The sequence below is a fragment of the Sturnira hondurensis genome, unplaced genomic scaffold, assembly GCF_014824575.4.
Source record: "Sturnira hondurensis isolate 20B ecotype Veracruz unplaced genomic scaffold, ASM1482457v3 Scaffold0011880, whole genome shotgun sequence".
NCBI classification, from domain to species: Eukaryota; Metazoa; Chordata; class Mammalia; order Chiroptera; family Phyllostomidae; genus Sturnira; species Sturnira hondurensis.
The window spans coordinates 763,329-784,569 of record NW_028084511.1 but is presented as its reverse complement, the minus strand read 5'-3'; the positions used below and the strand labels follow the sequence as shown (position 1 = coordinate 784,569).

The 21,241-nt window shown below is 41.7% G+C and overlaps 1 protein-coding gene across 3 annotated transcripts; it reads right to left on the bottom strand.

Moving 5' to 3' along the window:
* Positions 1-2,849: 2,849 nt before the first annotated feature.
* Positions 2,850-19,163, bottom strand: MS4A1 (membrane spanning 4-domains A1). 3 transcript variants are annotated; one of them, XM_037060482.1, is made up of 8 exons: positions 19,018-19,163; positions 10,982-11,156; positions 10,437-10,556; positions 8,987-9,043; positions 7,186-7,422; positions 6,317-6,379; positions 3,135-4,702; positions 2,850-3,093 (listed from the first exon to the last, which is right to left on the bottom strand). In XM_037060482.1, the coding sequence occupies exons 2-7, from the start codon at positions 11,138-11,140 to the stop codon at positions 4,487-4,489; spliced, it is 852 nt and encodes a 283-aa protein (XP_036916377.1). In that variant the 5' UTR covers positions 11,141-11,156; positions 19,018-19,163; the 3' UTR covers positions 2,850-3,093; positions 3,135-4,486. The 3 variants fall into 3 exon arrangements, with proteins under 3 accessions (XP_036916377.1, XP_036916376.1, XP_036916378.1); XM_037060481.1 differs by having other exon boundaries at positions 6,317-6,418; positions 19,018-19,158; XM_037060483.1 differs by lacking the exon at positions 8,987-9,043 and having other exon boundaries at positions 6,317-6,418; positions 19,018-19,161.
* Positions 19,164-21,241: the final 2,078 nt, after the last annotated feature.

Sequence of the window (21,241 nt, the reverse complement as noted above, 5' to 3'; positions counted from 1 at the left end):
CTTTGCTGGAGAGAGTAATCTTGGATGTAGGTTCTTGCCTTTCATGACTTGGAATACTTCTTTCCAGCCCCTTCTTGCCTGTAAGGTGTCTTGAGAAATCAGCTGACAGTCTTATGGACACTCCTCTATAGGTAACTGTCTCCTTTTCTCTTGCTACTTTTAAGATTCTCTCCTTCTCTTTAATCTTGGCCAATGTAATTATGATGTGCCTTGGTGGGTGCTTCCTTGGGTCCAACCTCTTCGGGACTCTGAGCTTCCTGGACTATCTAGAGGTCTATTTCCTTTGCCAAATTGGGGAAGTTCTCCTTTATCATTTTTTAAAATAAGTTTTCAATTTATTGCTCTTCCTCTTCCCCTTCTGGCACACCCATGATTTGGATGTTGGTACATTTGGAGATGTTGTAGAGGGTCTTTATACTATTCTCATTTTTTTAATTCTTGTTTCTTCTTTCTGTTCTTGTTGAATGTTTATTTCTTCCTTATGTTCCAAATCGTTGATTTGAATCCTGGCTTCTTCCCTTCCACCTATGGTTTCCTGTAGATTTTTCTTCATTTCACTTAATGTAAACTTCATTTCTTCCTTATGTTGTTGATGTACTCAGTGAGTTCTTTGAGCATCCTGATCACGTGTGTTTTGAATTCTGCATCTGACAGGTTGGTTATTTCTATTTTGCTTAGCTCTTTTTCCGGGATTTTGTTCTATTCATTCATTTGGGCCATATTTCTTGGTCTCCTCAGTTTGGCAGCTTCCCTGTGTTTGTTTTTATGCATTAGGTAGAGCTGCTTTGACTCCCTGTCTTATTAGCATGGACTATTGTAGAAAAGGCACCTGTAAATAATGTGGGGTGGAGCCTTAGGTAATCACCAGGATGGGGTAGCCCACTTCACCACTTTGTGGCTCTGTGTGGGGGAGGGCTTAGAGAGGGGATGGTGCTGCTGCCTGGCTTCTGGAGGTTTGCCTGGTACTTGCCCCTTTTCTAGTCACTTCACCCACTTCCAGATGTTGCCCCGGTGGTAAATCCCAGAGTGAGTGGGTTTGCATATGGTCTAAGTCCATGTGAGCCCTTGAAGCTGAGTCTCCTGAAAATCTGTCAGTTTCTTTCACCACCCCAACCCCCACTGGTTTTCACAGCCAGAAGCTATGGGGGTTTATCTTCCTAGTGCTGAAACCCTGGGCTGTGTAGGCTGGCCTGGGTCTGGGATCACATGCTACCAAGGTATCCCTCCCAATTTTTATCCACCATATGTTTATCCACTATATCCATTCGATCGCCACTGTTACCTCTCTGCTCCACTCTGTATCTCTGTGCCTCTCTGCCTGTCTCCATAATTCCACCCTTCCTACCTGACTGGATGAATGTGGCTTCTTTAATTCCTTGGTTGTTGGACTTCATAAAGCTCAATTTTTTATGGTCCTGGGTATTATTTGTTTTGAGATCTGGTTGCAATGCTTTCCATTGTCCTAAAAAGAGGTAAAGTGAACGTGTCTACCTATGGCCCCATCTTGACCAGAAGTCCCATTAGTTTCTTTTTGATTATAGCCATCCCCATGAGTGTGAAGTGGTATCCATCATGGTTTTGATTTCCATTTCCCTAGTGATTAATGACATTGATATTCTTTTCATGTGTTTATTGATCATTTGTATATTTGGAGAAATATATATTCAGATTTTTTGCCAATTTTTTTAATTGGCCTGTTTTTTTATTGTTGATTTGTAAGCTTTCTTTATACATTATGGACACGAGACCCGTATTGGTTACATAATGTACAACTATTTTCTCCCCTCTGTGGGTTATATTTTCACTTTCATTATCGTGTCCTTTGAAGCAAAAAAGTTTTAATATTGATGATGTTTTTTCTTTGTTTGCTTATGCTTTTGGTGTCATACCTAAAACGCCATTGTGAAATCCAAGGTCTGGAAGTGTACACATATGTTTTCTTCTAAGAGTTTTTTATAGTGTTAGCTCTTATAGTTAGGCCTCTGACAGACTTTGACTAAGCTTGAAGTGTTAAGCCACATTTTGAATAATGAGAAGAGGAAATATGTATATTTCTCAAGGTTTCTGCAGCTCCAAAGGTGATTTGCAAAAAAAACCCCAAAACCCAAAATTTGGAAATACCCTAAGTACCCAATTTTAGAGGCATGGTAAATTCCACATTGATTTAATGAGGTGCTAAGTTGCAACTAAAACTAATATGAAAATATATATCAATGAGGAAAAGTATTTATGAAAAAAATTTTAGTATAAAAAGCAGATTATATTTTACAGTGGTTACAGATGGGTAAAACTGTGTATTACTGTGAACAAGAGTGATCAACCATCCTGGTTTGCCTTGGACTATCTGGGTCTTAGTACCAAAAGTTCTGCACCCCAGGGAACCTCTCAGTCCTGGACAGACTGGGGTGGTCTGTGACTTACTGTGAACAAATTGCCCAAAGGATAATTGGAAGGAGGTCATAGCAGGCATTTTTAACAGTAGGCATTAACAACGTCTTAGATTATAAGGAATTATCTGAAGTTAGTAAAAACTACTTATTTGAGATCTTAAAAATGAATAAAATAAAATTCTTCCTTTTCCTCTTATTCAAGGCAGGAGTGCCTGCCATATATTTCAGTCATGTTCTGCAGTGCTGACAGTGAGGAATATGTTGTTAATGACCTGTTCCATGAGAAATTTGGGGGGGAAGTGTGTGTGTAAGAATATAATGACATGAATGGTCAATATCCTGACACCTCGTATTTCCTACCCAGATTTGGGCTGTATGAATATGAACTTAAGGCTCGAGGAGCCTCGCATGGTCTGATGTTACAAGAATAAAGAAGACTGAGGAAGCACCATGTTGGAATCATGTTGCAACTAAGAATGCAAATATTTTATTTATCTAAATCTAATTCTGGGGACTTTACATAGATAGAAGAATATCCTACCTTCCTTCTTTCGAATCAGAGGAAATATCTTTCATGAGTGACCCCTAAGAAAATGGAACTATCACAAAGAATTGAAATTATATTGTCTGTATACCTGCCAAAATCTGGCAGTACTCAACATGTAGCAAATGCTCAAATGTAGTTGATAGATTCTAGTGACACCTTCCTAGGTTAACATTCTTCCTAGGTTAACTAAAGTTAACCTTCTTAGGTTAACATTCTTTCTTCATAGGGTACTAGTATCTCTGAATATGAACAAGAATCAAAAGTAGGGTAGCTATTGCCTGAGATTTGGAATCGTAAACATTTATTTCATTTTCAGGCAGAGTCTTCATTCTCAGAATGGCTGTAGCACTTCATGTCTGCATTATATAATCTGACAACTAATTTTTTATTTACCATATAAGTAGTTTTACAAAGTGATGAATGCCTAAATCTTTTTATCTGCAAGTAGTGAAGATTTCTGACTTTTTTTTTTTGTCTTTCTTAAAACCTTTTTGGTCCTGGTCAGAGAGGAAGTGCTTGATAAAACCTGTAGACTTAGCTCTAATAGTTTATGTGGACATTGGACAGGCAATTTGATTATTTCAAATACTGCAGGATTTGAGTAAGAAGATCTAGGTATGAAAAAAGGCTCTCAAAATTGCTGGCTATGACCATCAAGAAATTACCTTTAATTTTTACAAATTACTTAGCCTCTTTGAATCATTTGTAAAATGGGGTTTTTTTTCTTGATCATGGACAATCAAATGCAATTATTTGATAAAATACTTTGTTGACTGGAAAATAGTCAACAAATGCAAGAGTTGATTATCATTTGAGATGTGGGTACTCATGGTATTTTTCTTTCATTCTTTCTTCTCTTGCCTAAAGGCAGACAATGCAACTAAGGGCCTAGAGCAGGAGTTACAGAAAGTTAAGACAGACAAAGATATTGCCATGTATAAGCTGTGCTGTTTATACAAAAAAAAAAGGATTGGGTATTGGCCACTTAGAGCACCCCTGATTGGGGTGGGGGAGCTGGAGGCTCTGAAATGTGCCACAGTATTGGCCCCATAGGAAGATAGATGCAGTAGGCTCCTTATAGCACCTCATTGTCATTATTTTTACTTTCCTTAAAACAGTGGTACAAAGGGGACCACCAGAAATGTAGATGTGTAAGGAATTAGAGATCGTTTAGGGATGGCATGAAGCTGTCATTTTTCTTTTTCATCAGGTGCATTTCTTCCCTATTGAGAAGGTAAGGAATGAGAAACATACCCTACTGCTGCTACTACTATGGCTTAGCTGAGGCAAAGGCTGGTGAGAAATCACATCCTGCCTTTTTTAATATAAGAAAATTGCTCTGAACAAGAAACGTTATGACACAATCTGCTGCAATAGCTATACTCCCTGAATGAGAAACACAGAGATGGAGCCACGGTCACTCTATACAAAGACCAGAGACAGTTGTGCAGGATACATGCAGAGCACCTCAAGAAATGAGAGGAGATATGTCGCTGAGAAGCTATGGACCCTAATGCTTAGAAAAGGGAAACAGACAACAAAAAATGGCTTAAGGGACACTATCATTTTCTACTGGTGAGGATTCCTGATCTTGGGGAGGTTCTGGAAAGTTTATTTCTGTTTCTTCTTCTTCTTCTTGAACTGGAATAATTTCGATGTCTTCTTCATTCTTCGGTTGGGCAGACATTTCAGTCAACTCCACCACTTCTTCTTTTATTTCAATTGCTTGTTCTTTTCTTTCTTCTGCTGACAGCAGAACGACATCCTAGAATCACAAAATTAAGCAATTTTTTAAGTCTTTACCATTGACACATTTCTCAACAACCTCTACAAATATTTATCAAATACCTCCTTGTTTTTATGTTATGTATTTTATTTCCTGTGTGGCTCCAAGTGCCAGGACTGATTTCCTAGGTGCTTACATTCTTATCAAATCACTTATCAAGACTCATCCTCAAGGCCGGCAGTTTTTGCCACTTTGCCTGGAATGATCATACAATATTTAGGAAGGAATCCTGCAATAATAAAGGCACTTAGAATTTCATGGTTATTTATGGAGCTATTTTTTATTGTTGTACAACTACAGTTGTCTTCATTTTCCCTCCATCACTCACCTACCCCCACCTCCCACACTCAGTCTTACCCCCACCTCCTTGTTGGCTTTGTTCATGGGTCCTTATACATATTCCTTGACAACTCTTCCTCTTTTGTCCCCCTTCCTCTTCTTGTGTTATCCCCCTCCCCTATCCCCTCTGGTTACCGTCAGTTTGTTCTTTATTTTAATATCTCTGGTTATATTTTGCTTGCTTGCTTGTTTGCTTTGTTGATTAGGTTCCACTTATAGGTGAGATCATACGGTATTTTTTGTCTTTCACTGCTTGGCTTATTTCACTTAGCATAATGCCCTCCAGGGAGGACGTGCAAAAGGCCCAGAGACATATGAAAGGGTGCTCAGCATCAATAGCCTTAAGAGAGATGCAAATTAGAACCACAATGAGATAGCACTTCACACTGGTCAGAATGGTCATCCTAAATAAATCAACAGACAAGTGCTGGAAAGGTTGTGGGGTAAAGAAAACCCTGGTGCACTGTTGGTGGGAATGCAGACTGGTGCAGCCACTGTGGAAAGCAGTATGGAATGTCTGTAAAAAACTTAAAATGGAACTAACTGCCTTTTGACTCAACAATTCCACTACTGAGATTATACTCTGAGAATCCTGAAAAAAAAATTCAAAAGAATGTATGCACCCCAATGTTCCTAGCAGCACAATTTACAATGGAGTTTTATTTTGATTTGCCTCTAATTGGAGATAATTTTGGGAAAATCTATCTCCAATTCTACTATTTTCATCAAAAAATGAAGGAATTAGTGATGATTCCTAAATTCTGTTCTAAATCTGACATTCTATAGTTCTGAAGTTGTTGATAATAGGTGTTACTATTTCTCAGTTGTGGAGCTTCTTTGAGTTATTGTTTTGGAGGAGGGATTAGATAAGAAGGGGGGTATGTATGGGGGAATGGGTAGAAGAAAGAAATACTGAAAAATAAAGTGGAAGAACTAGTGGCTTTCACTGGCCTTCAACCTTCAGCCACCTGCTTTTTACACATTACTGTGGAATGAAGTTGGATGCCTGAAGTCAAACAAAAGTCAAGATTACTAAAAGGGTGGCACATTATGGAATTGTATCTTCTATCTAACCTATAGACTTATTTCAAATTTCCAGACATGTTTCTTCACACCGAGGCCATTTTTTCATGAAGCCCCCAGGCTCAAAGTCTCATTGCATTGCATTCTTCTGTGAAGATTCGAGGGGGGTGTTTTGTTAGTGAGACGTGGTTTTCCTAGAGGAAGGTTGTAGGCAGATGGGCTATGACTTACAGCTTTGGGTCTGGAGCACAGCTTTCTCCATTCATTCTCAACAGCACCAGCTGTGACAAGTTTCTGGAAGAAGGCAAAGATCAGCATCACTGCAAAAAGGCTCTGAAGAAAAACAGAAAAGTGCGGATGAAAATGTAATAATAAAAAGTACAAGATTATGATTGCTGCTCAGTAACTGACTTTTGACTAAAGTTAAATTATTAAAAGATTAATTCTTCAAGTAAATAATGACTACCAGGAAGAACTATTAATACCAGTATCTTTATAACATTAACCCTTAGCACAACTCCTGACATACAACAAATAGTTCAACACATGTTGCTGATAGAAAAATGAGAGGCTAATAATTAGTTGAAGAATCAATTCTACGTAAGAAAGAATAATTACTGAGCTCTAAATTAAATTTTATCTAGCTTTATTTAGGTGGTATCACACCAAGGACACCTCTTCACACTTGGTAGATACATTTTTTTCCTCTTCAAACTCTACACTAAAAACTTCTTGAGGCAAAAGATATTCATGACAACTTTTCGATGTTCACCGTAATCAATAATAATAATAAATATTAATGCCATTAATAATAACATTATTATTAATGTTAAAGCAAGTATTTATATAGTACTTTTTATGTGCCAGACACTATTCTAAATGCTTTGCATATATTAACTCATCCCTCAAAACAGCCTTACAAGATAAGCACCATTGCCTTCCACATTTTATAATTAAAATTCAGACAGAATGTGGTTAAAATTCTTGCCCAAAGCCATGAGGCAGTAAGTACCAGATGCAGACAGTCTGGATCTAGAGTTGATGCTCATAATAAAAATACCACACTTCTTCTCTGAAAAGAAATAAAATTTCACACTTACCAAGAACACAGACCTAATTCTGTAACAATAATCCATATGTAGAGGTGTTTTCTCAGAGCGGTTCAGTGCTTCACAGTCATGTATGTTAATAAGTGGCTCAGAAGCTTTGCTCAAGTTCGAATTCTCCATTTTTAAGAAATGGGAAAATGTAACATTAAATATGTCCATGATCAAAAGGATTATTCCAGAAATGGCAGCAAAGAGGCTCACTGAGTTCATTATCATTTTCCCTTTGACCTGAAATGGAGACACAAAGGAGTCATTAATTGGATTTAATTTCCACTGGGGAAATTGAAGCTAGGCATGAATTCCAGGTCTTATGCCTCTGACTCACAGAGGTCCTATACCTAAATAATCCATACCTCTTGTCTCTCAGTTGTTTTTAGTCTTTGACACTATAAAATAAAAACCTCATCTCTCAATCTGTCTCAGTCTTCCCCATCTCATTTTACGCCATCACCATCCAATCAGTTTATCAAGAAAAACTTGTGGGAATAATTCTTAATTCTTATCAATTACCTGCTTGCACTTCCTTTTACTGTTGTTGTCAATGTCCTAGATGGCATTTAACAAATATTTGTTGAGTAAATAAAGATAAATATTCAGATCATATCTGTTTGTGTAGGAAGGCAGAAGGGAGAGTGAGAAGGAGGTTCTCTCTCATCTCAGTGAAGTGGGTGGTATTATGGGTATAAGTAGGGAAAGAGCAGACAGAACCCTCCGGGTCTAGACTATCAAGTAAAAACAAACAGCAGCAGGAATAACACCACCACTTACTTCCTACTGACACTGGTTGCAATCAGCCCCAGTCAGCCATCTTTTGAAGTACCATTAGGGCTGATGACTCTGGTAGCATTAGGCAAGAGGATGTCAATGGGCAGGTTCTACCTCCCGAGGACAATAAAAGGTAAAAACTGGAAAATATATGCGACAAGTACCATAATGATATGTGATTATGGATAATTACTTTAAGACAAACATGTTTCATCCTTGATTATATGACCTACAGATGGCAAGTCAGTAGGACTGGCTGTATTTGGAGAATAAAACAATGTAACCTTCATAAAGTGTTTTTTCCCCAAAACTGAGTTTGTCAGACCTCCTCTAGAGAGAGGCATCTCCCTTCACTCAGTCCCTCACTGACTTTGGAAGTGACTCAAGTCAGTAATAGCTTAGTAGGTGTGAAAAAAAGTAGGGCAAGGAAACTAACTTGCTGGTGAGCTCTTGACCCGTACAGTATGGGGAGCTCTTCCCAGGTGTAAATGTGTCCCTGTAAACACGACCACTCTGTAGCTCTTCATAGCCTCTGAAGCACTGTCCTTTATTCTACTCCATTTCATCCTAGCAACAATTTCATATGGTAGCAAGGACTGTTATCTCCATTTTACAGGTGAAAACTCAGTTACATGGAGGTAAACTGAGCTCAAAGTTAAAACTTGATGTTAACTAGTACTTGAGTCATTCATAGCGTTGACTAGACAGTTGTCCTACATGATGGCCTGAGAAAATGACACAGCTTTTAAAGGGATCTGTTAGTCTCACACGGAATTTATCAGTCATAAGATCATATGCATGGTCTTCACCCATCTGCTTTTAATTCTGTTCCCATGGATGCATTTCAGGTAGACACTCATTTCCAACTTTCTCATTAATAAAATCAAGAGGATTTTTTTTTTTGCTTTTTAGGCTTTAGAGAACTCAATGTTACTGTGATTCCAAAGGTCGTTAAGGGTTCTTGTTTTCAGCTGAGACCTTAGATATGTCTTGAATGTGTGGGAGAGAAAAACATACGATTACTTGCCAGACTCTTCCTGGAGCTTGTCCCTGCTGCTGCCAGGAGTGATCCAGAAATGATATACTGGAAAAAGAGAGGTGGTGGGTGGGGAATGGTGTGGGAGATGGGAGAATAGGCAGAGGGGAAGAGAGGCCCAGAGGGAGAAGGAGATTACTTGGTTTTAATTAAATCATTTTATTGTTATTCTATTACAGTTGTCCCAATTTTTCCCCCTTTGCCTTCCTCCACCCATCCCGCCCACCTGCTCCCACAGTCAATCCCCACACTATTGCCCGTGTCCATGGGTCATTCATACATGTTCTTTGTCTAGTCCCTTCCCCCCCTTTCTACCATTATCCCCCTCCCCCTCCCCTCTGGTCACTTTCAGTCTGTTACTTTTTAACATTGAGAATTTGGTATAAAAAAGTGATCTACACTTTCAACCACTTTCACTAAACTATCCAGCCTTTTTAAAATCAGATTCATTTATTTTTCAGTGGTCCTATTTCTCCTTTATTTGGGTTCGATGACACTTAATCTATGCCTTTTTTTATTCAGTGAACTGGGGAGCTGAGACTAGGAATATAATAAAGCCAAAGAGTCAGAATTCACATTTCTATCAGTTAATAGTCACAATGCGAATTTAAATTATTTTTAGCTTTTTTTAACTGTAGAATTGCTTTTTGTAACACACAATGATTTACAGGATTGACATGAATGACAAATGAATCAGTGTAGGAAATACTTGGCCTGACTGCCACAGGCCCCCCCATTGAAATGTTGGCTGCTGCAGGGAGTGGTGATGATTATTTATCATTTTCCTTTTCTATGGTTCGCTGCAAAATGGAGAAATTTCTTGTTCTAATCCATCTACCCTTGTTTTGAAATTTTGATCTTGGATTCATCTTTTATCGTAGCACCTAAAAATTATAATGGTAATTTAAATGCCACTGCCCCATACCACAACCAGACAGGGTTACGAGCTTGGAAAATATGTACATGAAACTGCTGCTCATATGTATGGGAAAACCCTGATAAGCAATGAGAGATTTAATTTTGGGATGGGACTAATTCCACCACATGCGGTAGTAACTAAGCAGAATTGTAGGGAAGAACTGGGACGGTCCTACCCCTTTTTGCTTTCTGAAACACCATGCTACATAGTCCAAATATCTAGTGCTCCTCTTCCCTGCCCCCCCTCAAATTGACTGTGGAGAGGCCGTGCTTTGAACAATCTTCCTTCCCCATGTGGATTCACGTAGAGCATCTTTCTCCAGCTTCACATGACGTATGACAACTAACTCAAGCATGGCATTCACAGCCAATTTAGTCAACCCTTTCCATTACATTACTTTAACCTGGTAACCCATTTTATGCTCAACTTTCCTCAACACAGAAATAATCTGATATATTTCTGTGGAGCTTTTCAACATTTTTGTCTGCATCACTCCCCAAATGGTTGTGAATTTTTACTCACCATAATGCCTCCCCAGAGAGGGTACCACACAGTGACACAGATGGGTACAGAGACTTCCATGTGGATCATCAGGAGACCACCTAGGGCAATGTGGAAGAGCCCATTCATAATCTGGACAGCCTGGGGAGGAAAGAGGGGCACTGGTGGGTGAACTGAAATCATCTCCAAGTCAGGAAGTAGAGGTAAGGCTGGGAGCCTGAGTGAAATGCCCAAAGGGAGTGCTAAAGGTGCCGAGACATTTGTCTTGTTCAGATCCATTTTCTCTCTCACCTGGGACATTTCCAAAGCAGATATACCTAGGATGTTAGTGATGAACTGAGATGGGAGATCCTTGAAAATACAAGCCTCAAATCAAAAGGGGATGTACCATCACTGTGATAACTTCTCAGTACATCACTGATTTGACCCATCATTTCCAACATAAACAACACCTCAGGTTGGATCAGATACCTTCAAATTAGACTGAGTCCTGCACTTGGGCAACAGCATCTGCTTCTTTAGGCCAGAGAATCCCTAGAATATGGAATGGAGGACCACTGACTCACCCCCAAAGCCTTGGATTCCCTCATGAAGAAGTTTTGTGTGGGGCCCACCACGGAAGCCACCCTCCTGGGAACGATTTTTTGAGCAGGTTTCATGGCCATAGGGCCTTTCACAGGATGTGCTGGGAGAGCTCCACTCATCGAATTTCTGGGTGTTGTCATTTCACCTTCAAAACTCCTAAAAAATAAAACCAATAAGAAAATGAGAAGAGAGAGAACAGGATTTCAGCTGTGTTTTATTTCAAGTCATTCGACCTGAATACTTTTTGTCTGTATTCTTTCCATAGGTGACACTGACGGTAGATATGGCCTCTTCCTTCTGTTTTGGAGCTGAAGCAAGGCCTACTGCCATGTTCTACGGTAGGATCTGGGGTGGGGGGCAGGGCATCTCAGGCAAGGACATATGGACCCAGGGCCGCTGCCAGTATTCTCGACAACTATGATTGGAACGTACTTGATTTTAGTAGAGAACTCAGTGCTCATATATCTGCATGTTCTGCTTTTCTCACATCCCTGGATACTTTCCCTATGCTTTAATAGTAGAAAATGTATTTTGCATTAACTTGTCCTTATGCCTTTGCTTAACTGCTTTTGTCCATTGTGATGGACCAGAGGCCTCATGACACAGTATGATGATGACTGTCCTTGGAATCAGGAGGGGCTGATTCTAGTCTGCACTTTACTACTAATTCTGTGACCTTGAGTTAATCACTTTAAGGAGGTTCTCTAAGACCGTATGGTTTAAATCATGTTTCTTTCATTTGCTGTGAAACTGTGGGCAAGTTTTGAAAAAGTCTCTGGGCCTCGAGTTCAATTGTAATATGGGAATAAAAATAATTCTTGTCACCCTGGCTGGCGTAGCTCAGTGGATTGAGCACAGGCCTGCGAACCAGAGGATCGCGGTTCGATTCCCAGTCAGGGCACATGCCTGGGTTGCAGGCCAGTTCCCTGCAGGCCAATTCCCAGCAGGGGACGCATGAAAGGCAACCATACATTGATGTTTCTCTCCCTCTCTCCTTCCCCTCCAAAGATAAATAAATAAAATCTTTAAAAAAAAAACCTTGCATTTAAACAAAAATAATAATTCTTGTCTCATAGGGTCACTATACCACAAATGGGTTGATGGTCTGTGGGTGGCTGGTGTCTTTTCATTCAGATGTAGCTCCAATGTCAGATCCTCAGAAAAGCCTTCCCTGAACCCTCAATCCGTGAAGCATCCTCCTAGTTACTCTCTCCTGTAACACATTGTATTTGCTTCATGCATTTACCCTGTGGGGAATCACCTTGATTGTTTTCTTACTTGTTTACAGTCTCAACCTCCCCACCATAATATAAATTCCAGCAAAGCAGAGGCATAGTTCTTTCTTGTCCAGTATTTCAGTAGTTTCTTAGTAAATATGTTTAAAGAAATAAATGTATGTAAAGTATCCATGTCTGAATACTTATTAGCTGTTTTTGTTTCTGTTCTTATTTTTCATATTGTTAACTTTATGAGCATCATTTTCTTCTGAAAAATAAACACAATACCCCTTTCACAGACATTTATGAGAAATAAGTAAGTTAATATGCGAAAGTGTCTAGTAAATAAAACAAAAGTAGTAAATGCTATTTATTCTTACAATTTATGATTTATCCACTAATTGTAGTAACTGGAGTTAGTGATTATTTCCAAGGTCCTCCCGGCTCTAATATTTTAAGACTGCTCGACCTTCTGCACCTTGTGCCTCCTTTTGGTGTTAATTTGTTCATGTCAGTTACTTACATGAATTCTACCAGGTTTCTCCTGGACCCTGGAACTCTCTCTTTAGGGACAGGTCATTGTTCTTGTCTCTATTGACTGCAAGTCACATAAGGAGCCTTGGAGACCAAGGCTGTCTGTCTATCTCATTTATCTTACTGAAGTCTCACACAGATGGGCAACTGCAGGTGTGCCATGAGACAGGTGACAGGCCTCACATTTGTACCCACTTTACAGTGAGAGATTTCACACCTGACAGGTATTTGAGCCTCACAGAGTGGATTAGAGATGAATCATTGCCCTTGTTTTGTACAGAAGATAACAAGGGCATTAAAAAGTTAGGTAACTTGTTCAAAGTTTCATGACGAATAAAGATTTAAAATTTGGACGTGGACCTATCCAAGGAGGTATCTATGCTACCAGGCTGCTTCGTCCTCTGTGGGGAATAGGAGTTCAGTCTATTTCATGAATGAACCTCCTCCTTCAAACAGATGAGTGACTATAAATCAATTGCTGACAGAATATCTATCTGGGTTGAAAGGCAGAGAGGAGGCTTTGGGTGCTTTGCACTTGATTTTGCTTGACTTTTATATTATCAGATGTCATGTGGTCATGGGGATCTGCTCTGCCCCACAAACCACCCCACCAGACCACCAACCAAAAAGAATAACAGTAATGTAGCCCCGTAGGGATTTTAGAAACGGATTCTGGTCACCAGGAAGGATTCTTAAAGCTAGTCAGGGGAACCTCAGAAACCATTCTCTTCATCTGACAAAAGGGGAAACTGTGGCCCAGGGACGGGGCATGCCTTGGGAAAGCCCTTGCACTTAGTGACTGAGCCGAAGTGGAAGGCAGCACCCACGGCTCCGAGACTGGTGTTTTTGTGCTGCACCACAGGCCAGACCACACAGAGCTGACCACTGAGCACCCGCTGTGTGCCAGGGACGGTGCGTGTGTACCTAGTGCCAAATCTCCCAGAACGTTCCTTACTGAGTAGGTGTTTTGTCTTCTTGCAGATGTGGAAACGGAGGTTCAGAGAGGTCAGTTGTCCCATGACCAGTCTGGAAAGAGCTGGGAGTCACCACACTCCTCTCCAGAGGGCTCATTTCAGTGACAATGACTTAAAGAGCAAAGGTCACCAATTCTCTTGGTGATTGAACCACTGTCATTTTTAATTTCTCCATATTTTCCAGCTGCCTAAGACTGTGTCTCTATGACTGGTGAGACAAACCATTTATGTGAGCAAGTTCTACTCAGGCCACGTCTGCAGTGGCTAATGGCAGTCATGACCACTGGGGAGAGCGGTGTACTCTGTTAAAGTTATGTCTTGCTGTGGAAATTTCTACAAAGCCTTCAGTAAATATTACTGTGAAATGGTGGTTTATAAACACAGACATACTGGTTTCTATATGCTACTCTAAAGATATATATAATGCCAGAAAAGCCTACACTGACTGGGTAATGAAAGTTACATTCTGTGGAAGTATATAAAACTAGACCCCATACTCCTAAGGATATTGTAGATTGCTGAAGTTTTGCCCTAACCCCCAAAAAATATGTCCACAATTACTTAGTGCCCCAAATAGTTATGCCTAAAGATTAGTTGGTATACTAGTTGGGGTTACTCATCACAGTAATCAAAATGTGGCAACAAGAAAATCTTATTTTCACTGTAAACTATATTAAAAGAGGATTCAGTTTACCAGACACTGTCCCATTTTATGACAGCAACTTCTCTTGACTTTTAAAATGTACCACTGTTCCTGGCTGGTGTGGCTCAGTGGATTGAGCGGGGGCTGTGAAGAAAAGAGTTGCCAGTTTGATTCCCAGTCAGGGCACATGCCTGGGTTGTGGACTGGGTCCCCATTGGGGGCCATGTAAGAGGCAACCACACATTGACGTTTCTCCCCTTCTCTTTCTCCCTCCCTTCCCCCCTCTCTAAAAATAGATAAATAAAATCTATTTTTTAAAAAAACTGAACCGAAAGGCACCAGTGATTCTGTCCATCCTCTAAAGAAGAACTCACAACCTTCATGGGTTGTGATTTGAGTTAGGAGCGTTAGGTCCATCAATTCCATCACTTACTGAGAAGTTTAAAGCGTTTGTTACTTCAACTTCCCCCTTTGTTACCTCAACTTCCTCCTTTGTCACTCAGAATAGTTTCACATTTTCATCCCTTCTGGCCTCTTGTATACTTATCTCTGAGGAAGAATGCCCTTGCCTTCCCTCAGCCTGTGCACCTCAGCCCATCTCCTTCCACCACGACTTCAGTCCTTTAAAGAAGTCGGCTGTTGCATCATCAGTCTCCCTCCCTGTGATGCTATGTAGCAGGGACCAGTCCTCCTCTGTTGCTTTGCTACTTTTCTGATCTCTCTATCGAAAGTATTATCTTGAGAACATGACATAACTTGCAATTTATAAGACTTAATTTTCAAAGATTAATTGTAATCAGTGGACTTTTTTTAATGGTTAAAATTTGCTGGGGTGTCCCCCAGTCCCAAAGCCCCTTCCTTTAATCTAGCAGCATCCCCGGCCACTGCCCAGTCTCCCCTGTCCTTTATCCACAGCTTCTTAAAAGCTTATGGAGTTCTGGCCAAGATGGAGGCATAGGTAGAAACGCTTCACTTCCTCGCACAAGCAAAAGGAAGATAACAACCAATCTAAAATCAGTAAACAACCAGAAATGCCAGAAAATCAAACTGCATTGAACTCCAACAACCACAGAATCAAAGAAACTGTCCGACAGAACAACCAGACTGGTAAGGCAGCAGACAGAGAAGCGTGGTGAGGCGGCAGACTTGGGAGGGTGGGATTGGCTGCAGCAAGGCAGCAGCCGGCTGCATGGGAGGGGCTGACTTAAGGGGAAGCTGACACTCAGAGGTGGCTGTGGACTCTGGCAGTTGCCGAGGTGGGAGAAACTCCCAGTCTCACACGAAAGCTCTCGGAAAAGTAGGCTAGAGACTAGCAAGTGACCTTCACTGTTTCCTCTCTGGCCCCTCCCCCACAGGCAGCGCTGCAGCTCAGCAAGGAAGTTTGCCCTGCCCTGGTGAATACCGAAGGCCCCGCCCCCTTATAACTTAAGAGGGCCGACCCCCCCCCAACAAAAAAATAAGACCAAAATGAAAATACAGAGCAAAATCCCAGAAAGAGAGCTAAGTGATGAGGAGATAGCCCACCTATCTGATGGAGAATTTAAAGCCCTGGTAATCAAAATGTTCACAGAACTGATTGAGCTTGGTCAAAAAATGAAAAAAAACAAATGAAAGATACCCAAAATGAAATAAAGCAAAATGTTCAGGGAACCAACAGTGACAACAGAGAACCAACAATGACAACTTGACTCAAATCAACAATTTGGAACAACAGGAATAAACATACAGCCAAAAGAGAGTGAAGAAACAAGAATTCAAAAAAGTGAAGAGAGACTTACGAACCTTTGGGACAACCTCAAAGGTTCTAATATCTGAGTTATAGGGGTGCCAGAAGGAGAAGAACAAGAGCAAGAAATTGAAAACTTATTTAAACAAGTAATGAAGGAGAATTTCCCCAACCTGGCAAAGGATATAGACTTCCAGGAAGTCCAGGAAGCCCAGAGAGTCCCAAAGAAGTTGGGCCCCAAGAGGAACACACCAAGGCACTAATCATCATTAAGTTACCCAAGATTAAAGACAAAGAGAGAATCTTAAAAGCAGCAGGAGAAAAGGAGATAGTTACCTCCTTCTTATGGGAACTCTTACAAAGGAGTTCCCATAAGACTATCAGCTGATTTCTCAAAAGAAATCTTATAGGCAAGAAGGGGCTAGAAAGAAGCATTTGAAGTCATGAAAGGTAAGGACCTACATCCAAGAATGCTCTATTTAGCAAAGCTCTCATTTAGAATGGAAGAGTAGATAAAGTGCTTCCCAGATAAAGTCAAGTTAAAGGAGTTCATCATCACCAAGCCAATATTTTATGAAATGTTAAAGGGACTTATCTAAGAAAAGGAAGATAAAAAATATGAACAGTAAAATGACGACAAACTCACAACTATCAACAAATGAACCTAAAAAATGAAAGAAAAACAATGAAAACAAAAACTCAGCAGACAACTAGAACAGAAACAGAATCAGAGAAATGGGTTTTCAGTGGAGAGGAGAAGAATGGCGGGGGGAGGTACAGGGAAGAAGAAGCAGAATTGGTAGGCATTAAATAGATGGGGGGAGGTCAAAAATGGTACAGGAAACAGAAAACTCAAAGAACTTACATGTACAAACCATGGACATGAACTAAGGTGGGGGATGCTGGAGAGTTGGGGGTGCAGGGTGGAGGGGGCGTAAAGAGAGAAAATTGGGGAAACTGTAATAGCATAATCAATAAAATGTGCTTAAAAAAAAGCCCAGCTTAAGGTTCCACCTTCTTCCTCCACTTCCTCCCGCCCCCTCACTCGTCAACGCTTCACAGCCAGTTGCAGCAGAGCCGCTGAACTGAAACTGCTCCCTTCGGGGGACTGTGCTGCGAAGTCCCTGGCCTTTCCTCAGGTGCCATCCCTCAGGTCGCTTTACTTCTGTTTCCCCTGTCACCCAGGCTTAAAATGCCAGAGGCATCTGCCCCTCCGCCTCGTTGTCTCCCGTGGTCAGGCAGTGTTTCCCATGGTCAGGTGGTGCCCCGTCAGCCTCTGCGACGGGGCTCATCCTGCAGGTGGACCTTCTCTCTACTTCCAGTATCACCTGATGTGTTCGGTTCTCATTTCCTCTCCGAGGCACAGAAACTTGCTTTTCTGCCTTCAGTCTTTCTTTGTTCTAATCTGTCCTTCCTCCACCCTTCTGTGACTGTCTTGAGGCAGGATTTGGGGCTCGTGTTGGTGTCCATTAGCCCCCTCCAGAAATGTTAGCCTGCGATCAGACTCCCTCAGTGACTGCTTACAGTCATTCTCTTCCTGAGCTTGAACTCTTTCTCGGCCTGTCGTGCCTACGCAGAGGCCCTTCCCAGTTCAGCTCTGCCTAACTTAAGCCCCATCCCATTGCTCCCCGCTGGAGCTGGAGCTCCTGGGCTGAACTTGCCTCCTGCTTTCTTCTCTGAGTCCTCCCCCTAGGAAATGCTCCCCCCACCCCTTCATGTTCAGTCAGCCTCCCCAGAAGATGGTCACATCCCTTCTCTTCTCACCCATGGCAAGGATTTCTCTTTCAGAGCCACAGCTCTCTGCATTTTTTACTTGTCACCAACTGTTTTCTTTCTTTGTCATATTGAAATTCTCTAGTGGGATGTCAATCCTGCAGGGGAATGTCCTACTAGGATTGCTCCGAGAACCCACTTCTCCCGCACTATGAGCTCAGTAACCGTTAAAATGAACATTAAATTGAACACCTTCCTCAGAACAGTTTTACAAAATGCTCGGGACATTGGACCAAAAGTTCATCTGACCAGTGAGGTCAAGCCATTTTATGGGAAACGGGAGGGGAGTCACCTTATAATAGACTGGTTTCAGAAAGGAGTTATGCCATGGTTAAAATTCATTTTTATCCCCTTTCATTAGAGCTTCCTCTCATCTTCAGTGGCCACTCTGCCTCTCAGCTTCTGAGATGGATTCAAGGCAGGATTTGGGGCTCATTTTGGTGTCCGCCAACCCCCTCCAGAAATGGTAGCTCGTGAGGTTCAGCATCTAGGGACATTTGCATTTAGTGGGATACCTCTGGAGACAAAAGCATTTAAAGTAGGAGGAATAGAGTTATTTTTGTTACAGCCACCACTGGTTATTTTCTTGTGTGGCACCAGGCAACCAGTTCTAAGGGCTTCAGGATTTTAGCTCTTAGATACCCACTGTGGTATCTAAGGATATCAGGATAATACCCACACAGTGGGTATTATTGTTGCTCTAATTTTGTAGAAGAAGAAACTGAGGGACTTAGAGGTTTAGTAAGTTGGCCTGAGGTTCTATGGCTTATAAGTGGTTGAGTGCCGATTTGAGTCCAGCAGGTTGGTAACCGTGCTTCAGCCTACATGCTGTATTCTGCTGTTTCGTAGCATGACTCAAAGTTCAACTCACGGCCAGGATCGAGGGACAGCGAGAAAGAGAGGGAGAGAGAGACAGAAACATCAGGAGTGGGTGGGCAGCAAGCCTTGATATCACCCCTCCTCAATCATGACACCATCAGAAAACTTGGCCAGGAAAGCCTTAGGGTTAGAGCATCTAACCTTAGGGTTAGAGCCTTAGGGTTAGGGTTAGAACATCTCCAGTCTCCCAAACCATTCTATACCTTACCCATCAGTCATTTAAAAAGAAGTTTTAAGCCATTTAAACAAAGTATGTAAATTGATTCCTTACCCGAGTCTCCAGAGCCTTAGGGCCCAGGAGCTGCTTTGATGACTGCTGCTGAGTTCCCTGGAGGGCTACTTTCTCAAGTCCACAGGGCGAGTGAGATAGGCCAGGCCTGGGACCTCTGATATACACCAGGTGACAGGAAATCGGTGGCTTCTGCTACCTTGGGCTTTGCCCCAATTATTTTAGTTTAACATGCAGTGGCGAGGGCTGAGGGATGTACAAAAATGTTTCTGCCCTATTAGGAGGTTTCGCTTCTTGAAAAAGACCCCAGGGGACTACATCGTGTACTTAATGCTCCCTTAATTAGAAGGGCTTTGCAGCCCCCACCCTGCAAGCAGGTGTGGGTCGTGGGTCCCCAAGGGCAACAAGGGCTCTAGAAATTCTGTAAAGATGGGCTGTAAGGGCTTTTACCTTTTTACTTCACTTTTAGGAGTGAGTAGGTGGGAAGGAGGCGTCTAGCAGACAAAGTCAAGAATTATTAAGCCCGTGTACTTGTGAATGTCCTCCTGACTCCACAATTGCAGATCAGCAAATCTTCCAAGGCTGAGATGCCTGAAGGTTGGAGTCTGTATCTTCTGAAGTTAGATACTAGGATTCTTATACAAACACACCATTTATCAACAAGCTGTGTATTAGTCAGAGTCAGCACTTACAGGAACAATGTCAAAGGAATAGTGGGGTGGGTTACACTCTCCCACCGGTACAAATTTCTACTGTTTCAATCTCTGCTTTCCCTCCCCTCCCCTCCCCTCCCCTCCTCTCTTCTCTTTTCCTTTATCTCTCTCTTTGCCTCCCTCTTCTTCAGGATGGTTTGGAACCAGAGGGTTAGATACAATGGGTAATAGCAGTTCTGCAGAGGCTGCTTTTGATACAACATTAAAAGTACTGCTGCCCTGGCTGGTATAGCTCAGTGGATTGAGCGGGGGCCTGTGAACCACACAAGTGCGATTCGATTCCCAGTCAGGGTACATGCCTGGGTTGCAGGCCAGTTCCCAGCAGGGGACTCACGAGAGGCAAGCATACATTGATATTTCTCTCCTTCTCTCTCCTTCCCTTTCCCTCTAAAGATAAATAAATAAAATTTTTAAAAAAGAATGTTAATTAAAAGTACTGCCATTCCATTCATTTATTTTTGCCTTTACTTCCCTTGCCTTTAGGATCAATCTTATTAACCAAAGTCACCCCAATAAATGTAATAAAAATTTTTAAAAATGCCATTTTCCCACCACTGGAGCAGTTCATCAGTGGAACAGACTACCATGTGGACAGAGAATTTGCTGTCATCAGGTGCACGCGAGTAAGCCCTAAAAGCTGTTCCACACCTCTCCTCCATACCATGAAAGCTGTAGGGAGGAGAGGAGTGGAAACATGAGCTCTGCTGTCATTTAACATTCTGGTTGTGGGTCCGTGAGTATCTGCTCAAGTGCTTGAATGGTTGCTGACAGGGATGGTGATTTGATAAGATCTGAGTTGCAGATGACGGTGAGGCCCAAGGTTCGGGTCCAGGATGATGAATGGCTGGAGAGGTGTGCCTTCATTTTTATTTTTTCCATCTTTTCAAAATTTATTGTTGTTCAAGTACAGTTGTCTGTCTTTCCCCCGACATCTCCCCCTACCCGAGCCCTTGATTTCCCCCCACATCTCCCCACCTCCCTCCCCTGATTTCACCTCCCCTTGGTTTTGTCCATGTGCCCTTTATAGATGTTCCTGAAAACCCTTCCCCCTTTTCCCCCATTATCCCCTCCCATTTCCCCTATGGTTATTGTTTGTTTGTTCTTAATTTCAATGTCTCTGGTTACATTTGCTCGCTTGGTTGCTTGTTTTGTTGGTTAGGTTCCACTGAAAGGTGAGATCATTTCAGTGAACATGGGAGTGGGCTCAGACTGAGCAAATATCTGGCATCAGTGAGGCTTGAATTGGGGTTGCACATCTGGTTTTTCTTGTCCTTGTCACCGTGGGTCCCGTTTTTCCCAAGTCTGTCTTGAAGTGTTTGCTACTCTGCTCTTCTGTGGTCAAGTGAGATCACTTAGGTGGCTCCATGTGTGATTGCTAGTGAATAAACTTGAAATTGAATTTACATATATTAATGAACTTGTACGTAACCTTTGCTGGTTTGGCTGGATTGACCTTTACGTGCTTGGATGTGCTGCAGCCTCAGCGCTGTTTGGGTCTGTCAGCGGCACTGTATTTGTTTTGTTATTTTTTCTCTTTTATATTTGGAGATATT

Excerpts from the sequence above, each read along its gene's own strand:
- MS4A1 (XM_037060481.1), bottom strand. The coding sequence starts at position 11,140 with ATGACAACACCCAGAAATTCGATGAGTGGAGCTCTCCCAGCACATCCT. Across the intron at positions 9,044-10,436 it reads CTCTCTGGGGAGGCATTATG|TATATCATTTCTGGATCACT; the intron begins GTGAGTAAAAAT and ends CTCTTTTTCCAG. Across the intron at positions 6,419-7,185 it reads GAATTAGGTCTGTGTTCTTG|AGCCTTTTTGCAGTGATGCT; the intron begins GTAAGTGTGAAA and ends GTTTTTCTTCAG.